Source organism: Tachysurus vachellii, chromosome 9 (genome assembly GCF_030014155.1).
Source record: "Tachysurus vachellii isolate PV-2020 chromosome 9, HZAU_Pvac_v1, whole genome shotgun sequence".
Taxonomy (NCBI): domain Eukaryota; kingdom Metazoa; phylum Chordata; class Actinopteri; order Siluriformes; family Bagridae; genus Tachysurus; species Tachysurus vachellii.
This window is the reverse complement of record NC_083468.1, coordinates 5,167,802-5,180,194: the sequence shown is the minus strand read 5'-3', so window position 1 is coordinate 5,180,194 and position 12,393 is coordinate 5,167,802. Positions and strand designations below refer to the sequence as shown.

At 39.3% G+C, this 12,393-nt stretch overlaps 1 protein-coding gene across 3 annotated transcripts in view; it reads left to right on the top strand.

The window, feature by feature from the left end:
• The window catches only part of mob2b (MOB kinase activator 2b), a 42,415-nt gene that overhangs the window by 27,463 nt on the left and 2,559 nt on the right, over nt 1–12,393 (top strand). For all 3 annotated transcript variants that reach the window (XM_060877440.1, XM_060877439.1, XM_060877438.1), the window contains exons 2-4: nt 9,099–9,259; nt 10,161–10,254; nt 12,243–12,367. In XM_060877440.1, the coding sequence (XP_060733423.1) occupies nt 9,099–9,259; nt 10,161–10,254; nt 12,243–12,367 (380 nt within the window). The remainder of the gene's footprint in view (nt 1–9,098; nt 9,260–10,160; nt 10,255–12,242; nt 12,368–12,393) is intronic.

The following is a 12,393-nucleotide window of genomic DNA, read 5'->3' as shown; positions in this document are numbered from 1 at the left end:
ACTGTACCATATGATTGTGTAGTTGAATTCCCATTTTCTGGAACTGAAAGTGAAAAATAGAGATACAAAAAAAGAGATGTAAAGAAACGTACAGTCACTGAAAATTAAATGATTTAAATGATTTAACTTATCAAATATTTATTTTAGTATTTATTTATTCATTCATTCATTCATTCATTCATTCATTTTTTTTTACCACCATTACACAACTTTCTAAAATATATTCCTGATGCCAAGAGGATCAAGTTTCCACTAATCAAATAGAAAACCATTCTGCATCCCTATTTGAGTACAAACTTACTGATTGTGCAGCAATTCCAATGACTAAAAGATGATACGGAGTGGAAAGTGTGATCTTTAACCATGTAAAATACAGATTCAATGAGACGAACACTTGATGTTCTGACTCGACTCCTTTGCTCTGTACCTGTTGCTGAATACTGCAGCATGTTTCCAGCGCTGCTCTTTTTTTTTCCCTTTATCTTGGCTGATTCGTATGTTGACTTTGTTATCCCAGCTTATTTTAAAGTCCAAATTATTACCAGTTATACCATTATTACTCACTTAAATCTAAAGGCATTTTTGTGGTACATAATAAGGATAATAACCACACAATATAATGTAGCATGTCTCAGCAATATACCAAACATTTTGTTAAAGGTACTCTGTGTCATGCTTTTCTATTTTTCCCCTGTTATTTTCCTAAATAACAGTACTAGCAGTGCTGTAGGCGAAGCGTTCCCACACATTGCGGCTTTTCGGAGAAAGGCTTGATTTGGTGCTTCTATAATGGGATTTTAAATGGCGGTTTGAAGGCCCCGGAGTGCTCATGGCAGCCACACTGGAGTCAGAGCCACTAAACGACACACTGAGTAATGACTACAGCTGAAGCACCTCTGATGGATTTCTCGTTTCTGCATATTGTTAGAAGACCAGGTTTGTTTGGACATCTTCTGATTGGCGGCTGAATCACGTTCACTTTTGTTTTGGCAAGTCCATTATATTGTATTATATTATGACTGTATTTTTGCATATTTACATTTACATTTACAGCATTTAGCAGACTCCCTTATCAAGAGCGACTTACATTTTTATCTCATTTTTATACAACTGAGCAATTGATGGTTAAGGGCCTTGCTCAGGGGCCCAGCAGTGGCAGCTTGGTGGAAATAGGATTCGAACTCACAACCTTCCGATTGGTATCCCAACGACTTAACCACTAGGATACCACATCCCTTATCTACATATGCGTATTTACAATCATTTTATGTCATAAACAGTTATAAACAGGTCATAAACAGTCACATTTCATACGGACACGATGGGCTTTAATTAAACGCCTTGCCCGTTTTTCCCATGTTGGCCGTTTTTTGAAAGATGAAGGTCAGTCAGTGTGGAGGCTTTTTTTTTTTTTTTTTTTTTTTTTTTTAAGATTATTGAAATAGTTAACATTCTGGCAAAGGCAAAAAAATTTAGATTAGTGTGCAAACTGTATTGCTTTCAGAACACAGTGTTGATAACTATTAATAACAGTACGGCCTTCTCGGGGGCTAGCATACTTCTCCTTATTGGTGGACCCGCTGTCTTGTACGGTCATTTTGTTGTTTTTTTTGTAGGTTACATAATGCATCAATAAAGGAAGGAATGCTTTTTATCACGGCTCTTGACGTCAGCTAAGGCCTGAAGAATGTTTCTCAGCACGTCTGGCACATATTTCTTCTAGTTTAGAGAAAGTATGATTATATACCAGAGTACATGATTCAGTAACAAACATTTTGCAAGAAATGAGCAATACATACTATATATATTTGTTTATAAAGGTATTGAATTGTTAGTCATATCCTTTCTTAGAGGAAAACTAAAGGGCTACTATTGCACTCACTGCCCTGGCATAACAGCAGTCCTATCATGTGATCAGCATTTGCTTTATGATCAACATGCTCATCTTTCTGTACAAATGCAGCCACGAGACTCAGCATAGAGACCAGAATAGCCCCTACATTCCCATCACCTTCGTCCATTCTCCTTCTCTCTAGTATCTCTCTTTACTTCCATGAAAGGCTTGCAGCTTTTCTCATAGAGGACCTTCTCCAAGCTACGGGCAGACAATCCCGCTGTGTATTCCAGATCCCAGCCCTTCAAGCTGCCTCGATTCCTCATCGTCTTTTAACTTTTTTTGTCTAAGGAAACAGCACTATTAAGTAGATCGTTCAATGCTGCATTCTGCTTCCCAAAACCCCTTCCAGCTTTGATTGTGGTTTTATTTTAAGGAAAAGAAAACTTCCCCAGTGCCAGGAGTCATTCTGTTTTCTGTCCTCCACCCACTATTTCAATGATTACCCATAAATGGTGCTGAACGTGGCCAGGTCAGGCAGTAGAAAGCCGTCCTGCATGAGCTGAGCCCACAGGCATCTGAAACTGTGGTTAAATGGGCTTTAGGAACTTTTAACTAGAGGAAACATGAAAAATAGCGATATGAATGAGGGGCTATGATTAAGGGATTCTAAAAACAGTCTTGGGTATAATTTTTGACTCGGAGGGATGAAAACTGGATCGAAATTGAATGTATTTGGTACACATTCAGCCTTGGTCATTTTAAAGGGTATGGAAAAGTACGCCTCATTACTACTTATAAATCTCGTCACTACTACGTTGTTACCAATTTCCTGAATCAGTGAATATCAGTGCGGTTCCTTTGACCTTGTAGGATAACAAAAATCCAAGATTTGTTGTGTATTTGTTTTTTTTTTTCTTTTTTTTTCTTTTTTTTTTTTTGAAGCTACTTGATTCTTACTGAAGATATGAATCAACATTAAGTTTTATCTCCACAAGTCTCTGTTTTTGTTCTTTTTTTTTTTGTTCTTTTTTTTCCCCCCTTAAGCTTTGAAGTTCCACCCTAAAGTTTAGGAAATGAGTAGAGAGATCTAGGAGCTCCTACGATGGTGAAGGCACAGGACTGAACGTGCCTGCGAAAGCCATTCTTAATCTCGCAGGAATGCAGGCAACTTTTGCACAGCATAGTGCGAACACAGGGAAGCGCCGAGGCCGTACGTGAACCAGGTTATGATATTTAGCAAGCAGTTCTTCTCTATTTGGATGTAACTTCTTCTCTGTGCTATAGATATCTCTTGTATCAGGCAAGTTATTCATGCGTGAGCTTTACTAAAATATCTTGTGCTTTCTTCTTACCATTAGTGCGATGAAGCATGAATAGATTTATTAATACCGGTTAACTGGTTAACTGCTTTGTAGTTAATGAACAAATTGCATGATCATCCTGATTCCCATTCTCATAGCAGATTGTTTTTTTTTTTAGTTCATATTAAATGATGGATAATACAGCATCAGATAATACATTAAGGAATACAAACTTGAGAGTTTAAGTCCCAGGACTGCCAAAGGAACACTTTTGGACTGCCTTGAGTAAAGAATTCCCTTTACCTTTCATTGCTTCACAGTATGCTGGCACTAATTGACATGTTCACTTGGGCAAACTCTCAAACACTTACACCAAAGTGTTTCTTTTTCTGAGGTAGTTATAGGTAGAACATCTTTATCCCCTTAGTGCCTTAAACTATCTAAAATCCCTTAAGCACCCCTTTTTCCACTCTTGAAAGAATTTTACAAGTGGAGTCCTTTTTAGTAGCTTAGTAACTTTTCTTAACAATCTAAAGACCCAGTCAAGCAACCATTTCCCCCCCACTTTCCAAGTGGAGTACTGTGTGTGAGTTAACTATACAAAGAAGCTTCTAGCAACCCTCGATCGTGTAGGCTGTTCTGAAGTCACTTTGCATCAGATGAGTCAGATGAGTACAGGAAAACGTGTATGTTTATAATTGTGGTGTTTCCTAGAAAGTAGTGGAAGGAGTCCCAAAATCCCTCAACCACCCCCGAATGAATAAGTGATCCTGTTTCAAGTTGTTTTCCATTTTTGGGTTTGTGCAGTGGCTGTCTAGTTGGCAAATGTTTTTTTGGACTAGGTTGTGTAATTTGTTTGTCTCTACCTTGTACACCCATCTGAAAGAGTCTGTCCTTTGCAGTCCTCATGTTTTCCAGCATGCCCATGTGCTTGGCATGGAGCAGCATTTTTCCCTTTAGTGACCTACCAGCTGTGCCTTTATCTGTCACCTGCTTCTTCCTCCCAACACTTAGAGAATTCTAACTTAGTTCACTGTGAACATCCTCTTCAAATCCAGTGTGGTTTTCTTGCATTTATATGGTGGATCTTGCAACCTTCTTTTTTTTTTTTCTGTGTAATGGATCAAAAGCTTGTCCTTGACTTTTGTTCTAAAGTTCTGCTGGCTTCTGATTCTCATTGTTTCATCGTCGAAGATAACAATGCAAAGCTTGAAAAACGACACTCTTAGCCGACAGGCTAAATCTCTGTGCTTTTCCAGGCTTGGCTTGGTTTTTTTTTTTTTTTTTTTTTTTTTTTTAAAGACCAGGATCAGTGGCCTGTTCTTGGCTTGAGTGCTACATTTTTCCAGGAACCAGAAACTGTTTGTCTGAATGAGCAGAAAAGGGAGAGCAACAAGCACAAAAATGCACCGTAGGGGGTTGCAGCTTTGTTTTCGAACAGAGTGATCCTTCATGGAGGCCAAAAAAAACAACCCTTAAAAAAGACAGATTCTGTAAATTAAAGTCAGCTTCTGCAAGGCTGCTCGTCCCAGTTGTCCTCACACAACCTTTTCTAAAACTACTAATTCTTTAATGAAGGAGGGGGTGATTTTCTCTTAAAATGTCTTCTAATTTGTAGCTATGTTGGATTCTAACTCTTCTGAGATCTGGGGTCTGCCAGCTATTTACATCTAAATAAGCAAATGAAACAAAACCAAGACTGTTGTTGAGACCACATGAGACCGAGTGGCTGTTGGTCTGCAAGAAAGTAGTTTGTGAGTGGGGTTAAGACAGAAAACGTATACATCTGAAGTAGTAAAATGTCAATAACTTCAACTTAAAAAAAAAAACTACTTTTCCTTTCCCCAAGTGGGTCTTTTTATTTTATCCTCTTTTCTTGTATCCCAATAAAAAGAGACAGCACAATATCATGGTAATTGTTATAAAGATGACAGTTTCTTGATTTATGATTCTATATTGTTAGTATTTTAGGTTTAGTATTTTCTATTTTCATTTCTGGCAGTGTAAAAAAAAATCATGAAGAAAACACAATTACTGACTGGAATTACACTATATTTACATGTAGCATAGAATGCTAACAGACACCAGATTTTAAAACTCTAAACAAAATGCAGGAATCAATATCAGCTTCAGATGAGTTAAAGTATGAAAACAAAATGGATGACTTTTCATGACTAGACTTATACTGTAATTACAGTTTCATTAACTGTCCAGTTTTTATTTGTGCTATTGCTTCAAAACATCAGGAACATAAGCTTTTTCCTCTTATGTTTTTATAAAGCAAATAAAAAGGAAAAGACAGTCGATGACACTTAGCACCAAATGCTAACCCTACTCTATCTACATTTCCACCAGATGTGTTGAGAAACAACAAAAAATGTTAATGACTTTATAAAAAGACTTATACACTATTTATACTGTTAATAACCCTGTAATAAGGGTTATTTACACTTACTACTCTATTTACACTTATTTGCATCGAATGCTAATCCATCTCCAGGTTTAAACTGTACACAAGGTAATTTAAGTTGTATTACTCATACAAACGATCCAGAATACCAAAAATGTCCCTCAGATGTGATCAGAAACCACTAAGAAAAAACTGTTAACGATGACATTTGCACTGTTATTCGCACTTAGCACTGGATGCTAACTCAACTCAAGTTTTAAAATGTACACATGCTAATTTAAACCATGTTACCTATTTAAACTATCCGGAATATCAGGAATTTTCCTGAGATGTGCTGAGATACTACTATAAAAAAAAACTGTTAAAAAACTAGAATTATACTGTATTTACACAAAACTAACCACATTTTCAGTGTTTAATCCTACAATCAAGGCCAACCAAGGAAATTGGGAATGCTGAATATTTGGTTGTACTGTTTTAGCAGCAAAGGAGAATTTAGCAAACTGCAAATGCGTAGCTCTCTTCAGTTTGTGCAGATGGTGTTTGGATCGCTTGTGGACAGCGGGTGGTTAGTGCCCAGGGTGGAAAAGAGGCTCTTGTGCCTTAGGCGTGTGTGTGTGTGTGTGTGTGTGTGTGTGTGTGTGTGTGTGTGTGTGTGTGTGTGTGTGTGTGTGTGAGAGAGACAGCCCATACAGCCTAAAAACAACAAGGCCATGCTGTATGTGTAGACCAGAGGCCAAGCAGGATAACATGGGAACAGCTGCTTAAAGAGCATGGGGCACACTGCCTGCACACACGTACACAGTTTTATACAGTAGCTCTGCTGTTATTGGCCAATCAATCGCAATATAGAAGCCAGCGACTTGAGGCCAATATGGCAGAAAATCAAGTTTTTCTCTTTCGCACTAAAAGGGTCATTGAATCAGTGAAACGCTCTTTAGTTGAGCTAGACAAGAGCACAGAAGTAATCGTGACAGATGCTGTTACAATGATCGCCTGTCAACACTGACGCTTCTCAAATTGCTTTCTAGAGAAATTGGTTTTATTGGTAAACTCACCTGTCTTAGTACATAATTAACCACAGTAATGGCTTATTTGTGTGCAGAAACGGAATTGTAAAGGTGTCAAAACCACAATTTGGGTTTAAGTGTCATTAAGTTTGGAGTTTATTGCCAAGAAGAAGTAGTCTAAAGAATTTAGAGCTCCTTTAATCCAATTCTATGTATAGTTTATAGTCTGGTTCCTTCCCTTATAAACAGACAGGAAAAGCTTTTCTATCTTCAGTTCGGAATATTAATTTGACTATTTGCATTTCTGGCATTTCGCATACATTTTGATCTCATTTTATACAACTGTGTAATTGAGGGTTAAGGGTCTTGCTCAAAGGCCCAGCTTTGGCAGCTTGGTTGATCTGGGATTCAAACTCACAACCATCTAATCAGTAGTCCAACACCTTAACCACTAAGGTACCACATCCCCTACTATAAACCTAATACTACAGATGTGCTGTTTTGAAACCGCATGGCTATATTGTAAATTCTAGTTTGAATCCAATTCTCTTTACCACAATTGGCTACTAATCCAGTACTAGAACCCCTCATGACCCATATGGTAACTTCCACCAATCCGGTATATTGAATGATACATGTTTTGGAGCTTGTCTTGAGAAAATTTTGTAAATGATCAAAACACAGAATATAATGTTTAACCACTCTGGATGTTTGATTTTTGCTGTCATATTCACTATTGTCAAGGTAAACTTGAGCTTTGAGAACGTTGTCGCTAGGCAACTTAGAAACGTGAACAAGGTTTAGCCAGCAAGCACCCAACTGTTATATCTTTTAATATGGGCAACATAAAAGTGTCATGACTGTGCAAACCAAACAGAAGCATCAGTAATTGTGACATTACTCTTAGACATGTTGCGAAATTAATAAGAAATAACTGTTAATTGACTAGAGTTACACTTTAATTACACTTAGCATCGAATGTTAACCTGCCTGCCAGTTGAGAACCAATAAACAAAGCAGTGTATATTGTGCTAGCGATTCAGAACATAAGGAACATCAACTTTTACCTCAGATTCGTTGATGCACTTATAAGAGAAGACTGTTAATGTCTGGAATTACACTGTAGCATCACATTTAGTCTAAAAATTTGGATCTATCAGAGAATTTGCTATGAAATACTTTCAGAACAGTTTCAGAACAGTTTCGGGCTGCTGTATGCTAGATATATCGGCGTTCCTATATATATTCCTTGTGTTTAATTGCAACAGTGTTATTTTTATGTTGCACAATAAACCTAGAAATGTAGTAATTAAAATACTTAAGCCCGATTCTCTGGCGAAAAGAAATTGTGCAACCGCAAATGTTTAAAAATAGGGAATGAGGTAAAAGGCAAAGTACCCGCTTGTGTTCCACACAATCTGCTTGTCTGTGGCTTTGACAGATTGTACCATGACGTAGGGTTGACGCCACAAGCCCCCCTGAAACCATCGACCCCCTTTCTGGCCTCCACTTCTGTGCGGGGCTTAAGAGAAGAGTTTGATATTCGACATTGGGTGTGGTGGAGGGAGTTGGGTGGAGGTCTGCTTGTAATATGACCTTCCAGCACTAAAAATAGCTCAGGCAGGAAAAGCCGGCGTGTCTGGGGACCTCATCGGTTAATTACAAGCCGAGGTTAAGAGTGTTAGCAAGTATGCATACTGCTCAGTCTGCGTAGCTCATTCGGCTACTGGGAGTTTGTGCAAATCTGGAAAAAGTGAGATTTTTATTTTAAAGTGCTTTAAAACAACATATAATTTTGGGAAATGATAATGTATTGGAACAAGTAATTCAATTTGTAGAGTTTAATATAGATTGTCCCTAATATTCAGCACTAGCATTATTTCATTTAAAATAAAAAAAGATTGAAAGGTAAAAATGTAGCCTACAAGGACAGGACACCAAATCTAATGTAGATCTTGTCCTTATCCACGTCTCTTGTTTCTCGTTTTCTCCCTGTTAAGAAGCTAATCATTGTACACAATGATATATATATAGATAAGATAAGTGACAAATCTGAAACGGTATTAGGCAGATATGTTCACGGAACTAGGTTTATTTTGTGGGTGTTTTTGATTATTTTTTTTTATTTTATTTTGCTCACACCCCATATACGCCCACGTTCACCCAATTTCTGACCAATCCCACCTGTCCCTGCATCTGCTCTCGATATTTTCTAATGAACCTGCTTCTGTTTCCTAAAATATCCATAAAATATTTGTGCAATTTGTAGATTTTTTTTTTTTGTATAACTACAGTAATCCTGCCCCAGAAATAGGGCAAATTTGGGGTACAGGAGACCATAGATGGAAAAGGAAACTTGTTGCCATGGATACTTCTCTTTTAAACCATTAATAAGACTTTTAACATGAAATCAAATGAAATGCAAAGACAAAAAATAAAAAAATGCAATGGAAAGACACAACCAAAAAAAAAAATAAGAAAGTACGGCAAAGTGAACTCGCTCGTAGGGACACTACTGATCTATATGCCTGTCTTTACAGGAAGTCTAAAACGAAGCCAAATGGAAAGAAGCCACCCACAGAGGAGAAGAAGCCGTACGTAGAACCAGACTACACCAAAGTAAGGGTCGTCGACTTCGACCTGAAGGAGCTGGTGGTGCTGCCACCCGAGATCGACCTGAACGAGTGGCTCGCCAGTAACAGTAAGCGTATTAAGTTCTATTTCCTTGTCGTCTTTGTCTCTCGGGGCAGACGCTCCTCGATGCCTTTGATACTACGGAGCCAGGTTTAACCGTGCGTGTTTCAGTTCCAAATAAATCCCAAATAGGAATGCTTACAGGGATGAATAATGACCAGTTTTGAAGCCAAAACCACAGGAAAGTCGACTGGTTGACTTGTTATGTCTAGCATTAGCAGATATTTTAGAAACACCCTTTATTTGTCGGATGTCTGTCCATCCCAGGAAAAAAGCAGCACGTTATTTCAGGCTTATGTAACGCATGCTAAAAGTTGTCAAAAGACTGAACTTCGATTAACATTCCAACACCATACCAGAGAACATAGACCATTGTTTGCATTTCCTGTGACTTCTGGCAGATCTTTCATTAGAGCCATGAAGTAACATGAAGCAGGGGCTTATTTTTGGAAAACCGAATGTTATTCTTATTTTTTTCAAGATTAAATCAACATAATGTGTGACTATCAGAGCCTTTTATGGTTAATAGAGGCAGTTAGTCCATGCCCACTTGCCCACTGGGTGGTTTATGGTGTGAATCTGCTAAATGGTGGTAATTATCCTGGAATCTTTTCAGTGGTTTTCTTTCAACTTTAAATATGACTATAGTTAGAACCAGAAGCAGATGTGTTCTAAAGTGTATGGAGTTTGTATCTATAGATGTTTTGTAGATTTTTTTTTTTTTGTTTATAAGGCTGTAAAACTTCAGAAAATTGCTGTTACACAAGGCATTATATGAAACCATAAGATGATCATTCAGCTACTGATCAGTAGGTTGTTAGTTCAAGCCCTTAACCGTAAACTGCTAAAAATTTACACACCGTTTTAAAATCCAAAGCAATTCATGAACTTCCTTTTCTCCTCTACAGCCACGACGTTCTTCAATCTGATCAACCTGCAGTACAGCACGGTGTCCGAGTTCTGCACAGGAGACACGTGCCCTGTCATGTCAGCCTGCAACACGTAAGAATGCTCCCTCCTGCATTATTCACTCTCACTTCACCATAACTTATTGATCCTGCAGCCACTCTGGCAACTCAACACTCGCTCTATGAACAGGTGACTGCTCGAGGTCATGTCCTCGTCTCCGAGGTCACCCTTTGCCCCTTCAGTCAGCTTCATCTCTGGAAAGGCAGCGTGTGTGTTGTGTTTTGACTTTACTGGTTAAAGATGATACGGGGAGATTAACGTGACCAAAGCGCCAAGCACACGAAAAAGGAGTTCTCGTAGGAGTTAAGAAAAAAGTTTATCCTAAGTGTAAAGCGTTTATGACTCAAAAATTTTTGACAAATGAGCAAGTGATAAAGTTTCACATCTGTATTTTAAGAAAAAAATCTAGAGACGATTTTAACTGTAGTACATGCAGTCAGACTGCATCAGCGGTTAAGGTTTCGGGATGTAGATCGGCGGATCGGGGTTCAAGCCCAAGCGCTGCCAGGCTACCACTGTTGGGCCCCTTAGCAAGGCCCTTAACTTTCTCTGCTCTAGGGACACTGTATCGTGTCTGACCCTGTGCTCTGACCCCTGCCTCCAAAGTTGGGATATGTGAAGAAAGGATTTCACTTTGCTGCAATATAAATATAATGTCAAATAAATCCATCTGTCTATCTGTCTGTCTATCTAAGGCTCTGAACGCTCTTCACACAGTGAGAATGTCAGAATTCGATCGAGTCTTCGGCTTACCTCGTGCTGTAGTGAATCGTACTTTATACTAAACGATTCAGTTAGGATTAAAACACCAGCTCTGTACTTTCTGACTGTCCCATGCGTCATCCAGTCATCATCAGAACAGAGAAGAGCGCTAGCACGATCTCTACAGACTACACCACACAGACGTTTCCAACTGTTTTAATACAAAGACACTTAACCAGAAACACATACAGCTCAGCATATCTGTAGCCCAGGTTAAAGGTCATTGATTAAAAAGACTAGAAGTACACAAGTGCTACAGTAATTTGGCTGAAAGCCACCCGGTCCTATTCCTCAGCCAGGATGTGCGCACAGAAGCCTTTTTGTGTGGAGGAAGGTGACGCCCAAAAACCCTGCAGCTGCTGTGTAAGTGGGTCACCTGCCAGGAGATAAACCCGAAAGAACAAAAGTGGACGCCGATCAAATGCACGTTCAGCTTCATACACAGATGGTCAGCTGCACGTTTTAGTTAATGACACACGGGGCAATTTTTATCTTGTCGGATTCTGTTTTCCTGTAATTATAGATGATTTGCAGGGTTTGTAACTGAAGTTTTCAGAATATCCTGTGCATTATGAAAATATCAAACTCTTTTTTTCTTCTCTTGCTTCCCCCCCCCCCCTCTTTCTCTTGCTTTCCTCTCTCTCTCTCTCTCACTCTCTCTCTCTCTCTCCCTCTCTCTCTCTCTCTCTCTCTCTCGCTCGCTCGCTCTCTCTCTGTCTCTCTCTCTTGCTTTCCTCTCTCCGTCTCTTCTCTCTCTATCTCTCTCTTTCTCTTGCTTTCCTCTCTCTCTCTCTTTCTCTTTCTCTTGCTTTCCTCTCTCTCTTCCTCTCTCTCTCTCTCTCTTTCTCTTTCTCTTGCTTTCCTCTCTCTCTCTCTCTCTCTCTCTCTCTCTCTCTCTCTCCCGCTCACTCTCTCTCTCTCTCTTTCTCTCTCTCTCTCTCTCTCTCTCTCTCTCTCTCTCTCTCTCTCTCTCTCTCTCTCTCTCTCTCTCTCTCTCTCGCTCTCTCTCTCTTGCTTTCCTCTCTCCATCTCTTCTCTCTCTCTCTTTCTCTCTCGCTCTCTCTCTCTCGCTCTCTCTCTCTCTCTCTCTTTCTCTTGCTTTCCTCTCTCTCCATCTCTCTCTCTTTCTCTTGCTTTCCTCTCTCTCCGTCTCTCTCTCTTTTCTCTTGCTTTCCTCTCTCTCTCTCTCTCTCTCTCTCTCTCTCTCTCTCCATCTCTCTCTCCCTCTCTCTGTCTCTCTCTCCCTTTCTCTCTCTCAGGACGTACTACTGGTATGATGAGAAAGGAAAGAAGACAAAATGCACGGCGCCGCAGTATGTAGACTTCGTCATGAGCTCGGTCCAGAAGCTCGTTACAGATGAGGACATCTTTCCCACAAAGTATGGTGAGTGTGATCATCTACTGCCACCT